The sequence below is a fragment of the Elgaria multicarinata genome, chromosome 1, assembly GCF_023053635.1.
Source record: "Elgaria multicarinata webbii isolate HBS135686 ecotype San Diego chromosome 1, rElgMul1.1.pri, whole genome shotgun sequence".
In the NCBI taxonomy this organism is placed as follows: Eukaryota; Metazoa; Chordata; class Lepidosauria; order Squamata; family Anguidae; genus Elgaria; species Elgaria multicarinata.
In genome coordinates, this window is record NC_086171.1 from 54,881,373 (window position 1) to 54,900,286 (window position 18,914).

At 37.1% G+C, this 18,914-nt stretch overlaps 1 protein-coding gene across 12 annotated transcripts in view; it reads left to right on the forward strand.

Annotated features, from left to right (window-relative positions):
* The window catches only part of SATB1 (SATB homeobox 1), a 103,175-nt gene that overhangs the window by 40,938 nt on the left and 43,323 nt on the right, over positions 1 to 18,914 (forward strand). For 10 of the 12 annotated variants that reach the window (XM_063128412.1, XM_063128418.1, XM_063128425.1 and 7 more), the window contains 3 exons: positions 490 to 944; positions 11,559 to 11,771; positions 17,506 to 17,661. In XM_063128412.1, the coding sequence (XP_062984482.1) occupies positions 490 to 944; positions 11,559 to 11,771; positions 17,506 to 17,661 (824 nt within the window). The remainder of the gene's footprint in view (positions 1 to 489; positions 945 to 11,558; positions 11,772 to 17,505; positions 17,662 to 18,914) is intronic. The other 2 variants (XM_063128439.1, XM_063128475.1) reach the window with 2 other exon arrangements.

Below are 18,914 nucleotides of genomic sequence, written 5' to 3' on the forward strand. Positions count from 1 at the left end.
GGAAAGATCAAAGAAAATTACTAAAAATATTGTATTGTATTAGCATCACTTAAATCAAATAGAGAATAAGATAACAATAGTCTCTTGAATATCATCAACTATGCTATTGTTTATCTGTAAACCAAGGGTGCAGAAGCTCCTGGGAGGCACATTTTAGTGTCAGACATAGTTGGAAGCAAAAGGGACGGGGCCCAGAATACCAGCATATTTTAGCTTAACGCTCTTACTGTCAGTAAGTAAGTCCTATGAGAGGCATGTCAGCATTATAGAATGTGGACAAAATTGCATAAAAGTCAGGAAACCACGAAATGTTCAGTAATTGGGGGAAGGAGGTGGGGCCAGGGGAAAGGGCATGGCTTTCTGAGGGGACCCCGGAGGGCTGGATTGGGACCCCAGAGAGCTGAAGTTGATCCCTGTGCCTGAGGTTCTGTATCCCTGCTGTAAACCATTTCATTTAAGTAAATAACATCTCTTATTTTTCCTCTGTAGCTGAAATGGATAGCCTTTCTGAACTATCACAACAAGGTGCCAACCACGTCAACTTTGGTCACCAGCCAGTCCCAGGGAACACAGCTGAACAGCCTCCATCCCCTGTTCAGCTTTCTCATAGCAGTCAACCATCTGTTCGGACCCCACTTCCAAATCTGCACCCTGGACTTGTATCTACTCCCATTAGTCCTCAGTTGGTAAATCAGCAGCTGGTAATGGCCCAGTTGCTAAACCAGCAGTATGCAGTGAACAGACTTCTAGCCCAACAGTCCTTAAACCAACAGTACTTGAACCATCCTCCTCCCGTCAGCAGGTCCATCAACAAGCCGTTGGAGCAGCAGGTCTCAACTAACACAGAGGTGTCTTCCGAAATCTACCAGTGGGTGCGTGATGAATTGAAACGAGCAGGAATCTCGCAGGCAGTTTTTGCACGTGTGGCATTTAACAGAACTCAGGTTAGACTTTTCTTTAAAAAAAAAAAAAGCAAGATTAATTTTCCCCCATCTGCCCGATTCATTATTCTATTATTTGCACTAAGGTGAATTTGCCATGATGGATAAATAAAACATAAAGCAAAATTGGTAGCTACTCTAACTATATTTAGGCTGTGATCCAAGCCACACTTACCTGGAAGTATTCCTAATTTCATTCTTGTACTATGAAATGTTGACCACACTTAGCTGTTTCTCCTACATTTTTTTAACCTAATAGCAATTGTTTGGTTAAGCAAGCAGTTAAAAAGAGCAGCATTTTAAGAAAGCTTTTAAGACACTGTTTGAGTGTAAAATAGTTCCCTTTGCTCCCATTTTGAGGAACATATTTAAAACAGCACAACTATAGCTCATTTGCATTTACACTCAATCAGAAGTAGTTCAGTTCAGTAATAAAGTTCTGTATTGTCCACACTGCCCACTCAGTTAACTTGCTGCTGAATTTACGACACTTGTCATGGCACTAGCCAACATACCTGTAAAAATTGCAGGTCACAACCTGGAAAAAAATTACCTTTTCCTTTAACACTACTGATGCAGTAAGAGAGATTAGCACTGCTACATTTCCTGCCCGAGTTCCTTCTTGGATTTTGACACTCATCCTGACTGCTGATGTTTGCCCTACAGATCAGGGAGAAAGATGAATGATGGAATCCAAGAAGAAACTTGGCAGGACGTGCAGTGGTAGCAGTCTCATTTCATCAATACCATTAAACCTGCAACATTAATAGTCCTTGCAGTTTAGATTTAGGCTGAGCAATGATCTCCCTCCCCTGCCATCCTTGAGAACCCCTTCCCTCTCCCCCCACTCCCAGCGTACCACAAAAGCATAGGAGAGTTCATGAAACCACAAAAATTAGTAACAAACATCAAGGTTACCTTGTCATTGTGCAACAATGTCCTGCCATTTTATGAGCCCAAAAAACAAAACCTAGAAGGAGGATCAACCACACTAGATCAGAGATACACCAACTAGAAAAGGGATATGAACACACAAACTGTAGCAAGCCATAAAAACAGACAATTGAAATCTATTAGACACATATGGTAAAGCAGAATTGCATAGGGTAACATCAAAACAACTTATGTAAATGGTCATAAGTGACAAAAGGTTAAATAAGTAAAAATTGAAGGTTACCGGTACAGTATAAAAAGAGAAATTAGTAATTCCAAATACAACACATTAAAATACATTACCTGATCAAGACGTAATCTGTCCAATTTTATAAAGTTTTATTAAAATCAATGAGAAGCTGATCCCCAGACCTATTTCAAACTGGGTTCTTCATGGACTAATATGTGGCCGTTTATTCCAATGTTTGTACCCAACCCATCCTAATGCTGTTAACTGTAACATACCATAGCAAGTACATGGATCTAAAAAACCAACACCAAATGCTATGAACTTTTTTAAAGCCTTCTGTTTTAAAAAGTGCATTAGTTTGTTTTTTAGGATCTTACACAGCTGCTGGTTTTTACCCTGGTTTTATTTTGGTTTTACTCTGTTTTAAACTTAAGGTTTTTATATTACATTTTACTATGTGTATTTTATGGTTTAAACTTTTATTTTATGAACAATTCAGAAAGCTTTGGCTATTGAGCAGTATAGAAATGTAATAAATAAAAATAAATTTAAAATTATTTAACTATAGAAATGTTACAATAAGCTATCAATAAAATTTAAATTCAATATCTAAGAAAAAATATTCAGTTTATGAACAACACGAAATTCATAAAATTGAATTCAATAAATTCCTACAGTATGAACATTTCAGTGAATAAGGGGGATAATAAAATACAACATATACTTCAGTCAAAAATACTTAAAAATTCATTAGGGGGGAAAAGTACATAGTCAATTAAATTCCTTCCGAAGCTGTAGCAATAGTTTTAGCCTTCTTAATCCATATTTGTAGCTATAAAATAAAGTTGCATGTGAGTTCTGTTACAAACGGCAGAGTTAAACTCAAACTACAAATAATCCCACTGCGTGAAAATATCTGCCTTCTTGAAAACCCAAGAAACATTCCAGAGAATTGACTTCCTCAAAGTTCTAAACAAAATATGAAAACAGGAGAAGATCCGATCAAGACATTTTGAGGGCCTGTTTTTCAGGGTTACCCCCTTTGTCCATTTGTGTGTTCACATTCCCTGTTTTTGTGAGTTTACCTCTGTATCATGTTTTCTTCCTTTTTGTGAACCTTTGCTTCCTGTGTCTAGTGGCACATCCTCCTTACTTTAAAAAAATGTATCTGCTTGGAGACAAAATATAAAAGTCAGCTTCATATGTATAAGCTGCTTGCTGATGTATAACCATTTGATTACATATTGGCTCTCCATTATGATTAATCTCTAGTCATCATCTGTGAGGCTTCAGGAACTGTGTCTCTGCACCATGCCAGAGAGACAGTGCTGTCTAGCACTCAAGCTCTGACTGTTGTCCATGTCCCTAAGTCTCCAAATGAGCACAGCTAGTTGAACCTGCCCTCTCATTCATTTTTAACCTTGAGCAGCTTGAATAATTCCCACACACACACTATCCCACACCTTTACAAAAATAAACGGTGGAGGGTGAAAGTTTGGTTTATTTTTCTTCATTAATACAATTAGTATTTGATTTTTATTACACAAACTTGATTAGCAAGGTCCATCAGCCTGAGCTTTGGAAAATGTAACTGTTTAATTCTTTAATAGCTCTTTAGAACAATATAAATTGAAAATACTTGTGGTTATTTCCAGCTCTGTGACTTCTTCCATTAAAGTAGAGGAATGATTTTTGGCAATAATTGCATTTGCTTAACTTTAATTAAGTTGAATGTGTTGAAATATAAATGTTGGGATGTTTCAGTATGTGTAATTTACGCTAAGGACTGAATTTATTTTTCATTTGCTTCTGGACAATCGAGAACTATTTTACTGAAAAATATAGATGTAGTTCAGGGAACTGTGTGTCTTTTAACAAGTTCTTTGGCTAGTATATAGATGTTAACTAACAGTTGGAAACCATGCAAGTTAATTTTTATTGATGTCATTAGGAAGTCTGCTGAAGTACTAACACTCCATTTTTATTAGTGGTCTGAGATTAACCACAGTGATATACTAATGCTGACCTTATTAGATGCTGTACAACTGCCATAGTGACATTGGTTGATGCCATCTTCATACCTTCATAAACTTTTTAAAGCAGTACAGACCATCATTTTGGTCACATTGTTTCTAATATTCCAGAAAAGACAAAAAGCCCAGAAATAATGATTGAAACTAAAACCTGTACAAATAAGTATAGTTTTAGCCATTGGTGTTCCTCTTGTGTCCAACCCATCTATTTCATCAATTTTTCTTCATGTTTTACTTTACAAGAAACATTGTGGTATTTTAATGTAAAACATATTAGTAAAAACAAATTCAATCCTTAAACAAAAAACAAATCTGATAAGGCAAGTTTATCATGTTTTATATTTTATATTTAGGCATAAGTAATTTCCTATGTAATACAAAGAAATGTATCATACACAAAGAAGCTGATACTATGGTTTGTAGGTGCAAATATATGATCACATATGGTTCTGAATCTTATCCTCTTTATGTTTTGTTCCACTGATGTTACTAGTAAGCATCTTTTCATTTATGCTCCAGACTTCTATATATACACATTTACCAGGTTTGCACAATTAACTACAATTGGTGTAGTTAATTGTGACTCATTTAAGCCACAACGAGCCATGGCACACATTGACACCATCCTGAAAATTCAAGTTGTGACATGACTTGTGTCGTCTGAATCCAGTAGGGGTGAATTATGGAAGAGTTAGACAACCTTCGCAGAACCCATGGCCTGTTCTAGGATTATGCAAGATTGTTTAACCCTCACAGAACTCACCCCCAACAGGTTCAGTTGACAAGACAAGCTACAGTCATGGCTTGAATACTCAAAATGGCTTATTTAAGCCACAGTGCACTGTTTGATCAGCCAAACAAAGTGATGTACTTATATGTGTGTGTTTTTTAAAAAAAATTAAGGAAGTTTTCCCTCTTGAGATTTCTAGATGTTAGTTCATTTCTTCCTTTCAATTGATATATGCCACTGATGGTACTTTAAAAGTGTGATCAATGGCAGTAAAGGTGGAAAAATGCTTTAGGATATTTTAGAATAAAATTCAATCATTTATGTTTACACAAACTATAATTTTCCTAAAGTGTGTTCCAGAAACAGTGACTGCAGTCCACACAACAGTACATGTTGATGGCTATCCTTCTAGATGTTGTCACTAGGAAGAGAGTAGTACATTGTTGGAGAGACCAAGGCCTAATCTACAACAAACAGGATATTGCATTATGAAAGCAGTCTATAAAAGGCAGGAGTCACGCTACTGCTTTATAGCAGTATTGAAATGCACTGACAACTGTTGGGATCCACTGACACCTACCATATACCGCTTTCATACCGCTATATCCTGCTTGGTGTGGCTCCTGACATTTATAGACCGCTTTCATACTACTTTCATAGTGCAATATCCTGCTTGGTGTAGATTAGGCCCAAGAAAGTCCCTAGCTAGCTTTTAGGCTCCTTGTTTTGCTTAGCAGTGGAACTGATTAGACTAGAGGACTTTCTTCTTATAAATACCTGCTTAGGAGGAAAGATTACACACGAGCATGCTAAGTGGCAGGCTGGAACTCTCCTAAACCACTTAGAGATACTTTTTAAAATAGTAAAAAATAGTAAAATAGTAAGCAGTATGTAAATCTATGATGATATTATTATTATTATTATTATTATTATTATTATTATTATTATTATTATTATTATTTCTACTTCCATGTCCTCTAACATGCTGCTTGACACCTGTAGAATAGCAAACGTGTGCAAGTAATTCCTGCATGTGGACTTCAGTAGCAGGGCAACTTATCTGGACAAAGTTGGAGCTATATACAGTAATTTGAAGACCACATCAAAGTTTTACCCAGATCACCCAGCTAGGCTTTCTTCATTTCTTCCTTTTTTCATTTTGTCTCTGGCACACTGCTTATTTTCCAGTAAAATGAAGAATGAAGATGGATTATTCAAAATTGATAACAGTAATGGACCATCCTGTAATGTTTTATTGAATTTCAGTTCTGTAAATTATGTGGTGGAGGGAAATTTGCCTGCTTAAGTATAACAGAAATTGCCACTGTGTTCATATAATTCTTCACAGTGTAATTTAAGAAAAAGCACACTGCCCATATCACTGTTAGAGTAAAAGGTAAAAAGGTGCTATTACACTATCACGACAGCTCTCCTCTTGCTAATAAGTGACAAAGATAAATGTGTCTGCTTATAACTTACTTGGCAGGACTCCAAACTTGCGGGTGGAGTTTGAAAATAATCTTCCACCTGGATATGAGATTTCAATCCACTGCAGTGAAGACAGCATATGAGGATGCTTTGCATATTTGTGGGGGGGGGAAGGGTTCAGCAAATCACATTTTCTTTGGAGAGCTTTGAAGTTCCCTGAGCCTGATAAAATCTATCTGAATAAGTGATTATGTTCAAAGAGCAGACAAACCAGGGGCCAGACAAGCTATATTTTAGTTCATATTGGCAGGCACTTTTATTTATCTCCCTTTTTAAAGAATCCATAATTAGCATTTGAAACCACTGATATTTATTGAACATTTTTGTGCAATTACTAATGAAATATACTTGTGATGATTTGTAAAGATTTTGCTTATTTTGTGTGTGATGTGGCTATGGCTTAAATTGGTTTCCACTGTAAAGGAAAATAGAGCTCTCAAATGAGCAAATACATGGCAGATATCTAATAACAGAAATATAATACCTTGGCTAAATACCTTGGTTACATTAATGCAGTAATCATTGGTATGGCTGGTTATGATATGTTCAGTTTATTTTTATTTATTTCATGTCATTTATAGACCACTTTTCTGCACATGCGCATTCAAAGTGATGTTCAATTATAATCAATAGTGCCAATAATTTAAACCAAACAATAAGTGAAGACATGTTTCAAACCCTAAAAGTCTGCTCAAATAAAATTGTCTTAGTACTCTGATTATAGGTGGGTGGATATTGGGCCTGCTTGATCTATCCAAGGAAGGAGTTCACAATAGCAGTACCACCACTGAAGAAGCCCTACCTCTTAGACCTCGCAGTCGTGTATCCAGAGGAAGTAGGGCTGGGGTGTTTTGTAGCATTTTAGGGTTTAAAAAGTGAATGGTTTACAATATCTGAAAGGAAATTATAGTGGCTTCAGGAAATAATTGAATATGTTCTAGACATTTTGGATACATTAAGGATCCACAACTGAAGTCCCAATTATCAGTTCTAGCCTCCTGAAGAGTACCAGCTAGCCCATTAGTTTCTAACACAGAGACAAGAGGAGTGTGGTATAGATGGGTGATTACACTTGCTGGCAGGAGGATGTGAAGGGAGGTCCTTGGCCCATTGCTCTCTGTCCCCTTGTAAAAGGGAAATATTGTTTCATGGGAAACTTGTTCTTTGATTTTGGTGTGGATAGATAATTACATATGGCTGCCAGCATACTGTCGTATATATTGAAATCTAAATGCACAAGCTGCTATTTACAGTGTGCAGAACACACAGTATGACTTGAGAGAAATATAATAATGATATAGGCTTAGGCATGACACCTTTCCAAGGACAGTGTCATAAACCGCCCAGAGAGCCCTGGCTATGGGAGCAGTATATAAGTGTAATAAATAAATAAAAAGTCTTATAATACACACCTGTCAGAAAGCTAGACATGAACTTTACATGAACAAGACCCATCAGTTTCTCCAGATTTCCCTGAGAGAAGCAGGCCCTCATAAACTACATTCCTCTTGGGGATGAAATGGGCATCAAATGTAGCCAAAATATTTTTCATAGTTTTGCTTGTAGTTCTCTTCAGCAAAGGTAAAGGATTTTTAAACATTGCTAGCGTCATAGAATAAAGGAGTGAATTTGCACTATTCCTTCTTCCTTGTGATTAGGCAAAAGCAAGCAAAATTTCATTCAGGCCATGCTGCAGGAATATTAAAGCCAAAGGTTTCTGCTGCAGGGAATTGTACAATTTTCTTTGTCTTGTTAGGAATTTGTGGGTTTAAAACTGGGCTTCGGCTATCATATCATAGAAGGGATAGAGGACACAGCACTCAGGAAGCCAGACATTATTTTATTATCTCTCTTAAACAGGAATAGTACACGCAGGAACTCAACCCAGATACAGCTAAGTCCAGGGCTACCTAGTGACTAAATTATATAGTGACATTATCCAAACAGACATATAATTCTGGAGTGTGTTTGTTTTGAGAGTGATTGGATCATTATCACTCCAGAGGAGGTCACCTTGCCATCTCTACTGTCTGGATATGTCTTTTTCCAATCAAGATGCATGACCAGAGCAACAACTCCCACAGAGATGCAGCTGAAGACCTCCTATGGGGGCATATATTCTCCATCTCGATTAGCATTCATTGTCAAGTGTATGTTCAGGATCAGAGGGCAAGTTTAAACTATTGTGGAAGGTTCCGTTTTCTGCACCTTCTATTAAAATACTGGAGCCCACCAAAAACATTGTGTAATGTGCAACAGCAGCATTTACAAGTCTCTAAAAATGTAAACATAGTAAATCACCCAGCAACCTTTGTATTAATCCTTGATAATAGAGTGACATTATACTTGCGCAATAGGCATACAAAACCAAATTTATAAGTTTTTAAATCAGAACTGGTGGGGTTTGCTCTCCTTTTGAAAATGCATGAATATGAAACTTGTACTAAAATGTGTTCTTGAGCAAATATCCTGTGGATATGTATTTAAGGCAACAATCCTAAGCACACTTACCTAATCATAAATTTCAATGAAATTAATCAGACCTACTTCCAAGGGGTAAGAATCTAGTTGCAAGTTTTAGTGATTTTGGATCACATTTGAAATTGATGTGATGTAGACAATAGAGCGTTGAATCTGGACTGGAGAAACCTGGGTTCAGTCCTCTATCCAACCTTGAAACTGACTGGGTGATCTCAGACCAGTCACACATTTCCACTCTAAGTTATCTGACTTGGTTGTTAGAGGATAAAATGATAACTCCAATGAATAGTGCCTTGAAGAAGGGTAGGATACAAAAATGAGGAAAAAATGTGAAAATGTGCAATCCTATACCCATTTTCTTGAGAGTAAGCCTGTTTGAACCTAATGGGACTTAACTTCCAAACAGACCATAGTGCTATTACTTAAATAAATTAATTAAATAAATTAAGTTATTTCAGTGAAACAGTGAAATAGGCCTCCAACTTCAATTGAGGAATTATACTTTGCCTCAACTATCAGAAGTTGGAAAAATACTGTTTTATGTTCATTAGTGGTAATCTGCCAGGATTAATTAATGTGCCCCTAATTATCATTAATGATAACCTGCCAGGATAATCTGCGCGTACCATTTTTTTCATGAGTTCTGACTTAATTTTTCTTCATAGGTATTTGAAACCTAACCCCCAAAGATAATAATCATACTATCATTAAAGCAATTTTGCAGATGTGGGAACTACTGTCAAATTGCTGTCCCACCAATTATGGGGGTTTGTGTGCGTTTGGTTTTCATGTCAAGTTTTTTATGTGGCCATAGGATAGTTTGAGCTGAAAGAGGTACAGAACCTCCGTTAACCCCAAGGACCGAATTCCATTTTGGAGAAGCTCCCGAAGGAGGCATTCCAGTGGAAGGAGGAGCCACAGACAAAAGGGGAGGGGCCAAAATTTCCAAAGTAGCAGCATAGAAGTGCCAATAACAAAGCTTTAGGAGAGTCATTTCAAGCTTTTAGAATGGGGGGGACTGCAGAAAAGCTGAGAAACCACCAAAGGGTTAGTGTCTTGGGGCGGGGAAGGGCAAGGCTTTAGGAAGGTGGCATGGGCTTCTGAAGAAGTCTGATGGGCCAGATTAAAACCCCAGGAGGGCTGAATTTGGTCCCTGGGCCTGAGGTTCTTCACCCTGCCATAGGGATAATGCATTCCCACATTTTAACAGAGTGGTTTTAGTTTATCTTACTTTCTAATTGTTAAATTTCCCACTCTTTTCAGGTTGCTTAATTCCCTCTTTAACCTTAGTTTCTATTTTGTTAATCAGATCGTGCATGTGTGTGTACACACACACATTCATGCCTGCCCTTGGTGACTGTTTCAGCCACATGCTCTTCGGGGCTGAAAGGGTCAGAATCTAAACTCATCCATAACCTGCAGAGAAAATAATCCCAGTCCACGCAATCTATAGTATGCAACACAAGCAAGTGCAGGTGCAATTCAGTAAGGATGCCGAAACAGCTAACAGTTCTGCTCTGTCAAATGAGCAAGCCATTTTTGTAAACCACCCAGAGAGCTTCGGCTATGGGGCAGTATATAAATGTAAATAATAATAATAATAATAATAATAATAATAACAGCAACAACAACAATACAGGGGATAGCTAATGATGCAGCGTTGCTACCCAGAGAAAAAAGTCCTTCCTGCCATCCAGATATGGTGATCAGGTAGATCTTGAGTGTGAAGTCGTGTAACAGCTTGATTGTATAAAATGATCAGCTATCATGGGATAAAATAAAAATGCCTAGAGATCCAAGCCATCCTTAATTATATAGCATTTTTGTCAGGTTTTTTTAAAAAACAAAGCTTTCTTGTGTGCATCCTAAACAACATGCCAGGACTCTGGATTTCTAAAACCTGTTTTCTCAAGATTGTGTGAGGGTCTTTAGCACCTGGGTGGCAACCAAGAGATGTCTACCTTCATATCATGAGTATTTATAAATGTATGAATAAATAGAGGGTTTTGGTTTTTTTAAAAAAACAATAAATAGGTAAGCCCTTCTGTGGGTCAGGTGTAGTTCTTGGATTTTGTTTAATAACTTTGTAAAATGTGTGTGCATATATATGTGTGTGTGTGTGTGTGTGTGTGTGTGTGTGTTGACACATGATAAATATGTGCCTTAATCAATTAAGAGATCTTTTTCAGTGATTACCAGTACATTTACTAGTTATTTTTCAAATATTTGGGAGGTGGAAGCAAAGTACTGCTTCTAAAATGACAATCTGCATGTGAATGTCACTCTATTTTCTACTTGTAAAGCTTTCTGTGCATCAAATCTGTAAGTCGTAAAGTGCCCCTAAATTTTCAGAAATGGCTTTGACCATGTAGGTTGAATATATGCTTTACGGCAGTCTTTAATTAGCGATTTAATAATGCTGCAGAATTACTTGGGTTTTATTTATACTTATTCTTGTATGTCTTAGAAAGATTTCATGGCAAGTTAAGTCAGTAAAAAAGAAGAGACCAATTAAGCAGATTCAGTTTGTATTGTGCATAAAGTATATGCTTAATATAATTAAGGATACAATTGACTCTCTCTTCTGCACTACCTAAATTGTCAGTAATATATTCCTATGCAGGATGAATGCATTTTTACCGTTGCATCCTCTGAAGTTAGTGAAACAAAGAGAAACATGATTAGCACTATTGACTGCGTGTATAAAACTGCATAGTGTAATGCGGCTTTGTGTGTATGTCTGTGTGCTTTTTCCTCTACAGGGCTTGCTCTCAGAAATCCTGCGAAAGGAAGAAGACCCCAAGACCGCTTCACAGTCCTTACTGGTAAACCTTCGGGCTATGCAGAATTTCTTGCAGCTGCCAGAAGCAGAAAGAGATCGAATATACCAGGATGAAAGGGAAAGAAGCCTGAATGCAGCTTCTGCTATGGGCCCCACACCTCTTATAAGCACACCACCCAGCCGACCTTCACAAGTAAACTATTTTCTAAGTCTCTCTGATCTACTTGTTGCTAAAGCTTTGGCGATCTGTGAAAAAGATAGACATACTGCAGAGTTTTTCCCTCCAGAAACATAAAGCAGCTGGGAATTCTAATTCAGTTTTTAAAATTATCATTGCGCAAGCATGCCACGTCATTTGTATTTTTGCATCTTTAAAAAAACTGGAGCAAGCAGTCAAAAGAAATTGTCAAATTGATTACAGGTGCTTAGCTTGTGTTTTGAAAGTAAACCCAGTACAAAGTTTTGAATCTAGATTTCTGATGATCTATCCACAGCCTCGCATTAACTCTGTGTGGCGTTGTATGTTCTCCTCATTAGGTCATCTTGCTTTATGCTGCTAGTTTTGTTTCATTAGTCGTTTTTAACTGTTCTGTAGCCCTCAGGGAATTAGCATCTTTTTTTGTATTTTAAGGACTACTCTTCTTGATGAATACTGCCCACAATACCAGAGGCAACTTATGGGAAAGCCGAGTGCTACTGGCTGGGTTTGGACAATCATAGAGGGAAAAGATCCATCGTGACTACTCCCTGCACCCCTGTGTGTATCACATGGGCAGGACTGCAATTTACATAATTACTCACAATGTAGCCTGCGTTGTCATGTTGTTCAAATATGCCTCAGTGGCTTCTCACCTACAGCACAACCCATGGCTTGTAGTACGGGTTGTGATGTGGGTAAGAAGTTAGGCCTGCCAGGTTCAGACAATATGGGAACCTGGACTGCATTGTGGGTAATTATGTAAATTGTGGTGGCATGCATGGAGGGAGAAGCCATGGTGGTTTCTCTTACCCCTGTGATCATCCAAACACCCTCAGTGTGTGAAGGGGAGGTGCATGTCTAAAAACATAATGTAGAATAGTAACTGGGATCTCAGCCAAGATCTGCTAATTATGGATGATTAGCATTGCTAGAAATACAGAAATCATCCAGTTCCCATATAAATTATTGAAGCTGATTCTTCTTCTAGTATTTCTAGATATTTGGCCAAAGGTGTATTGAACTAAGATAACTGAATAAGAGGTTTCTCAATAAGAGGTTTCTTAGACTCTCATGACTTCCTGTTTCTGGTTGAAGAGATTAAGCTGACCTTCAGATTTGCATGATAATTATTTCTAATTTCACTGGCTATTTTTCTGTATAGTTAGCACTTGATTAAGATTGTTTAAAAACCCGTTTGAAATCTAAATACCTAATCGTCCTCTATATTGAAAACAGTTATAGTTGATGATCTTTCCGCCAAGTCTTGTTTTAATGACACATATGAAATGGCCAAATTATAAAATACAGCCTTCTATTCTTGAGAAACCACCGTGGAGAGGACAGTTAATGGAAACACTAACACTTAAATATAACTATGCTTCCAGGCGCCAGTGTAATAATGGAGTAGTAAACTTTGTCCTGATAAAAAGCCATTCTGAAAGCAACTGCATTTATTATAACTCTTGCCATTTGTAGAACTGAACTGAAAAGTAGTTTGTTTTGCGTGGAATGAACTACTTTATGAATTTTAATGCATAATGTAATATTAAAAGCTGAACCAGGATTAAAAAAGATTTTTGTTCCTAAACTAAAACAGTACTTATGAGAATTGGTTTATAAAATGTTGTGGGTTTTTTTTTTCATTTGGGAAAAATAATGTGAGCTCCCATATTTGAGAAAACCTGTTCATTTACTTGTTTGAGTCTTCATCAGTTTGTGCTTTGTTCAGAAAATATGTGTGACTCCACAATTTCCTGTTTTTTCAGGTAGCCTTAAGTGAGGAGATGGGTAGAGAGAGATTTGCTAGGAGAGGTGTCTTTTTAAACATATTTAAATAGCTGCTAGGACTAAAAGCTTTTGATAGTATTATAGAAATGTTAGCAAAGTTTTGTCACCATTGCAAATGGTCTTTTAGACATAAGACATTAGGAGGCATTTGTTTCACATTTTGTGAAGTGCCTTGTGCATTGATAGCACTGTATAACACTTCTAGTTATGGCCTTTGGAGGAGCACCAGTTTAATGTTTTTATGTCTTTTGCTAGCACTTTTCTTCCAGAATTCCGTCTTGAGTTAATTTCTAGCTCTTTTAACACGTAATCCCCTTTCAGGAAACATAATGTTATAAACACCTCCTCTTCCCCACTTTTTTTTTTTGGGGGGGGATGTACAAAATATCACACTAAATTGTGCCTGATACTTTCAATATGAGTTATGAAAAAATCTTTATAGATAGCCTCTAAAAGGTTAATATATCACCAGAACACAGCAGACTAATAGTTCTTGCTATTCTTAATGGTTCAAGAGAAACTGTTGAGAAGGAAGGAAAATATTTTTGAGGTTAATCTGTTTGCAAGAATTTGGAGAGAGAAAACTTTCGCAAGCAACCTATATCTCACATTCATTTGTATATGTTAAGCAACTTCATTAATGTTTTGTCCTAAAAGTAATTTGGTCACACACACACACACTCACATACATACATATATATATATATATATATATATATATATATATATATATATATATATATTAAAGAATTGTATAAATCTTTCTTCACCATTATAATTCCTTATAAATAATGAAAAGTTTTCCATTGCCCTTGGCATTTTTTGGATATGGCCTTTTAGAGAATTGTTTACAAAAAATATTTATATCAAATCAATATAGATACATATGTATATATAAATAGAGATAGAGGTAGTGTATGTACATATCTATACGTATATGCATACTTACTCCTGTAGTAATACATATTAATATTGGTATGTATGTGTATATATACTTACGTGTGTGTGTGCGCCAACATTAGTGTAATCTATTCGGTTTGATGGTTTCTCTGATTTAGCCCATGTAATATAGGCCCACTTTTAAGAACATTATTAAATCATTATACTCTTTAGTCATGAGAAGATTATTGCTTTTTGAATCAAGACATACCCTCAATGCATAAACATTCAGTGCATTTGCCACCTTTTTCTGATAGAGAAACTACTGCAGAGGTAACTGATGGCAGTGTGGAGTATAAAGCTTAAAGTGTTGGTTTTATTGCTTTAAGACGTATTGGGGGGGGGGGGAAATAAAGTGAGTTCAAAATATCTCTAACCACATAGCTTGTCCAAAATGAAACAAAATAAAGCTAAGGCAAACCCAAAATGTTCAGTATACAAAAAAAAAGTCCGAACGAACATGTTTAAGATGGGGAATTGTGATCATATATAAATGTTCAGCAGTAGCATCAGCAAACAAGCTATGTTGTAACTTTGTTAAGTGCTATTAGCTGTTCCTTAATGGATTACAAATTGAACAACAGTATGACTTAAATTATATTCAAAAGAAACTTAACAAAAACTGAAGTCCAACTAATACATTATTAATTTAATTGCTTCTGAAAAATAATTCCCCTATAGTCTGGGTCCACATTGCCTTGGAAATGTATGAAGTTTTGATCATACATTCTCTAATCACATCATTACTTCTTTCACCAGTGCACCTGGCTATGAAGGCTAAAGTTAGGAATATTAAGACACTTTGTTGAAGAGTATGAGAAATTCCAGATATATTCCAAGAACTATGAAGGCCAAACTAGACGTGACATTCGTTACATAGTTTTCCTTTGCATAGGATGATGATGATGGTGATGATAAATTGTTCTAGCCATGGCAAATACATATTGCAACAAATCAATATATACAATGAATAAAATTCCAAACTCTGTATTATATCAGGAATGGAATACAGAGATACAAAAAGAACACACTGATTCAAATTAAGTGTTTATCTTCAAGCAGTTTACAGCAATTTTATCTTTCTTGTTGCCAAGGCAAAAAAGAGCCATTCAAGAGAAAACAAAGTTTCCACAAGGATAGTCAAACTCCCACAGATCTCTCTAGGATCCATATACAGAGGGCAGATTAAAATACAGTGCACTAGATCCTATCCTCCTGTAGCTAATTTTTCAGGATTGAGGATAAGGGAGGCTGTAACCCTTTACCCCACTGCAATCCAAATTGGAATTGTCCCAGGAACCTGCTTGCCCCTCCCACCCAAAAACTAGGCTTTGACTGCGCTGAAATTGACAAAAATGATGGACCAAATGGTTCAGTGGCCTACCTCTAGTAAAAACACAAAGTTGGGACAATGTTTCATTTCTAAAGAGAGATGTGCAAGGACTTAGATTTAGTCCACCCATTCTATAAACTTCTTATTGCTGATTGGAAGGCGAGACACAGGGAATGGTAGGTTGCATTTATTCATTGGAAAGGGAAGCACACTCTGCATTTGCTTAATAAGGATACTTACTATATTCTTATTCTGTTTGGCTTGTATAAATAATTGTTGACTACAAAGCCTGGACATAATTTGTTGAACACTGAAAAAACAAAAAACTTAGTTTTTAGTGTCCCAAGATCACCAGACTGTCCTAAGATCACATAAACAAGCCCTCACAATTCAGAGCATTCCTCGGACAGCATGGGAGTTGTAGGACTTTTTCTATCTAAACATGCATAGAATTTCACCCTAATGATATCAGGAGTAAGCAGGTAAATATCCTCAGTATCCCTCTCTCTTGCTTCAGCCTATCAATATTAGTAGCCTAACTTATGCAGTGTATACAAGATGATATTGTATTTGAAGCCCTTTAAAATTTGAAAGTTCTAAATAAATGCTGAGCAATATTTATGATTAATCCATCTGTTTCCTTGCTTTCCTTTATTGAGAGCCCATGTGTGGTGTGACTAGTGTTGAACTTAGACCGGGGAGACCAGAGTTCATAAGTCTGCTTTTCTAAAAAGCTTGCCTGGAGATCTTCTGATAGTCAAAACTAGACGAAGGTGATGATGATTCAGTGATTAACAAATTGTGTCCAGTCTCCATAGACAGCAGTTGTTTCTACAAGCCAGTTAGAATAAGAATATTTTATCTGCTACAGCTTTTCATAAACTGTGTGAAGGAGTAAAGTTCATTTAAACTGCAATCTTATACACACTTACTTGAGAAGAAGCCCCTTAGAATGCAGTGGGACTTACTTCTGAGTATATATTTATAGGCTAGTGCTGCCAAAGAACTGCAACTGCCTATTGGCCTTTTGTTAATTTTGATTATTTATTACATTTCTATACTGCCCAATAGCCAAAGCTCTCAGTTCCCAACAATTAAAACTATGAAACAACAGCACAATGAAACATAATACTAAAGTTTAAACCCATAGTATAAAACTAAATTAAAAAGCAGCAGTAGTGTAGATATTTAAAATACAGTAAAATATTTCAAAACAACAGAAACTGAAAGACTAAAATGTCTGTAAAATAAGGGCCTCACCTAGCACCAAAACATCCACAGTGTAGGTGCCAGGCGAGCCTCTCTGGGGAAATCATTCCACAACCAGGGTACTACAGCAGGGAAGATCCTCCCATTAATAGCAATCCCTCTCACTTCATTTGGAGGTGCACCTAAAGAAAGGTGTCTGAAAATGATATAAGGGTCTAGACAGGTATATATGTGACCTGGCCGCAAGCAGTTTAGGACTGTGAAGGGGCTTGTTAATAGAAGATATGTAATTCTTTCACTGTACTTCTAAGTGGGTTTGCTTGAAAGTATGTCCTCTTCATTTTAAGGAAGGTTATTTCTAATTAGCATCTAAAACTGTAGTGTGTACTGATAGTTGTAGTGGCTCTTATCTGGGCATTATTTCTTATCTGTTTGTTAATGACATTATATAATTTCTAGGTAAAAACAGCTGTTATTGCAACAGAAAGGAATGGGAAACCAGAAAACAATACTATGAACATTAATGCTTCCATTTATGATGAGATCCAGCAGGAAATGAAGAGAGCTAAAGTGTCTCAAGCATTATTTGCAAAGGTTGCAGCAACCAAAAGCCAGGTAAGGGCCTAAACTGGCATCAATGAATTAATTTTGCAATTTATGCTTTTCAACATCTGTACCAATAAGGAGTTGAGTTGGGATTCATCATGGGGAGGGATAGAATGAAGTATGGGCATAATCCATAAACTGTTAAGTATGGTTATGTAACAAGTTAACTGAGCTCAAATTCTATGAACTTCAAGGTATCTTAACCTTACTGAACTTTCCCTGAATTTTGCCCTGGCAAATGTTATTGAAATCTGCTAACCTATGGACCAGAGAAGCACAATTCAAACTACTCTAGATATATATCAGAATATCCATGGCTAAACCAATTTTAAACTGTGCGGGTTAATATCCTGGCTTGTAACCGTAGTTCCCTGGTTTGGACATAACTGGAGAGTATGGTCCTTTCTATACCAACGTTTTTTGGAGGGATCATCCATGTGTGTCCAAATGATGCACAGGGGATCCCTGGATCAGGGAGGGATGATCCCTCCATTTACCTGGGATAACAGACCTCAGTTATCCCAGTTTTACATGTGGTCCAGGGACAATCCCGAGGACCGCGGGCGGTGTGGGCGCCCGTCCCGGCTTCTTCCCTTTTCCCTACAGTCATGAGAGGGAAGGAGCTGGGACAGGGGGGAGTCCAGGGCCATCAGGGGTGGGGAGCAGGGCTTTTTGTTCTTCTTTTTTACCTTTTAATTTTCGCTGGAGCACGAGTGCGCTCCAGCTCTGTCCCTTTTTTTAAAAAAAGAAAGTAGACGGGCGCAACTCCCATGACATCGCTCGGCCCGTTTAGGTTGAGGGTGATGATCCCAGAAGCAGGTAAGTCCGGGATCACCTCCTCTCTCTCCGGTTGAATTGTGGCATGCCAAAGGAAGAGGCTTCATGCATGAGTACAAAACTTGTTCATACCTTGGCTTATTAGACTGAGATGTGGCAGTTGGAACCGCTGAATGTCTGTGTTTGCATATAATGCTAAACTGGTCAGTGGATTGGATCCACACTTAGTCATACATAGAGTAGACCTATTAAATTCTCTAACCTAAGTCACATTGATTTCTGCTCTACTATAAATTAACTCCACTTTACTTAAGTCCCATTAGGTCTACTTCTAATTATCTGAATACAGTCCATTCCTTTAACTGATTTCTTTTCCCCACACCTCAAAATTTTGGGCATCCTCAGATTCATACAAACATAGTCATCGAACCTGACATATATAGATAAGATACTTTTCCTAATCTTAGTTTGAGTTTGCCTTTATC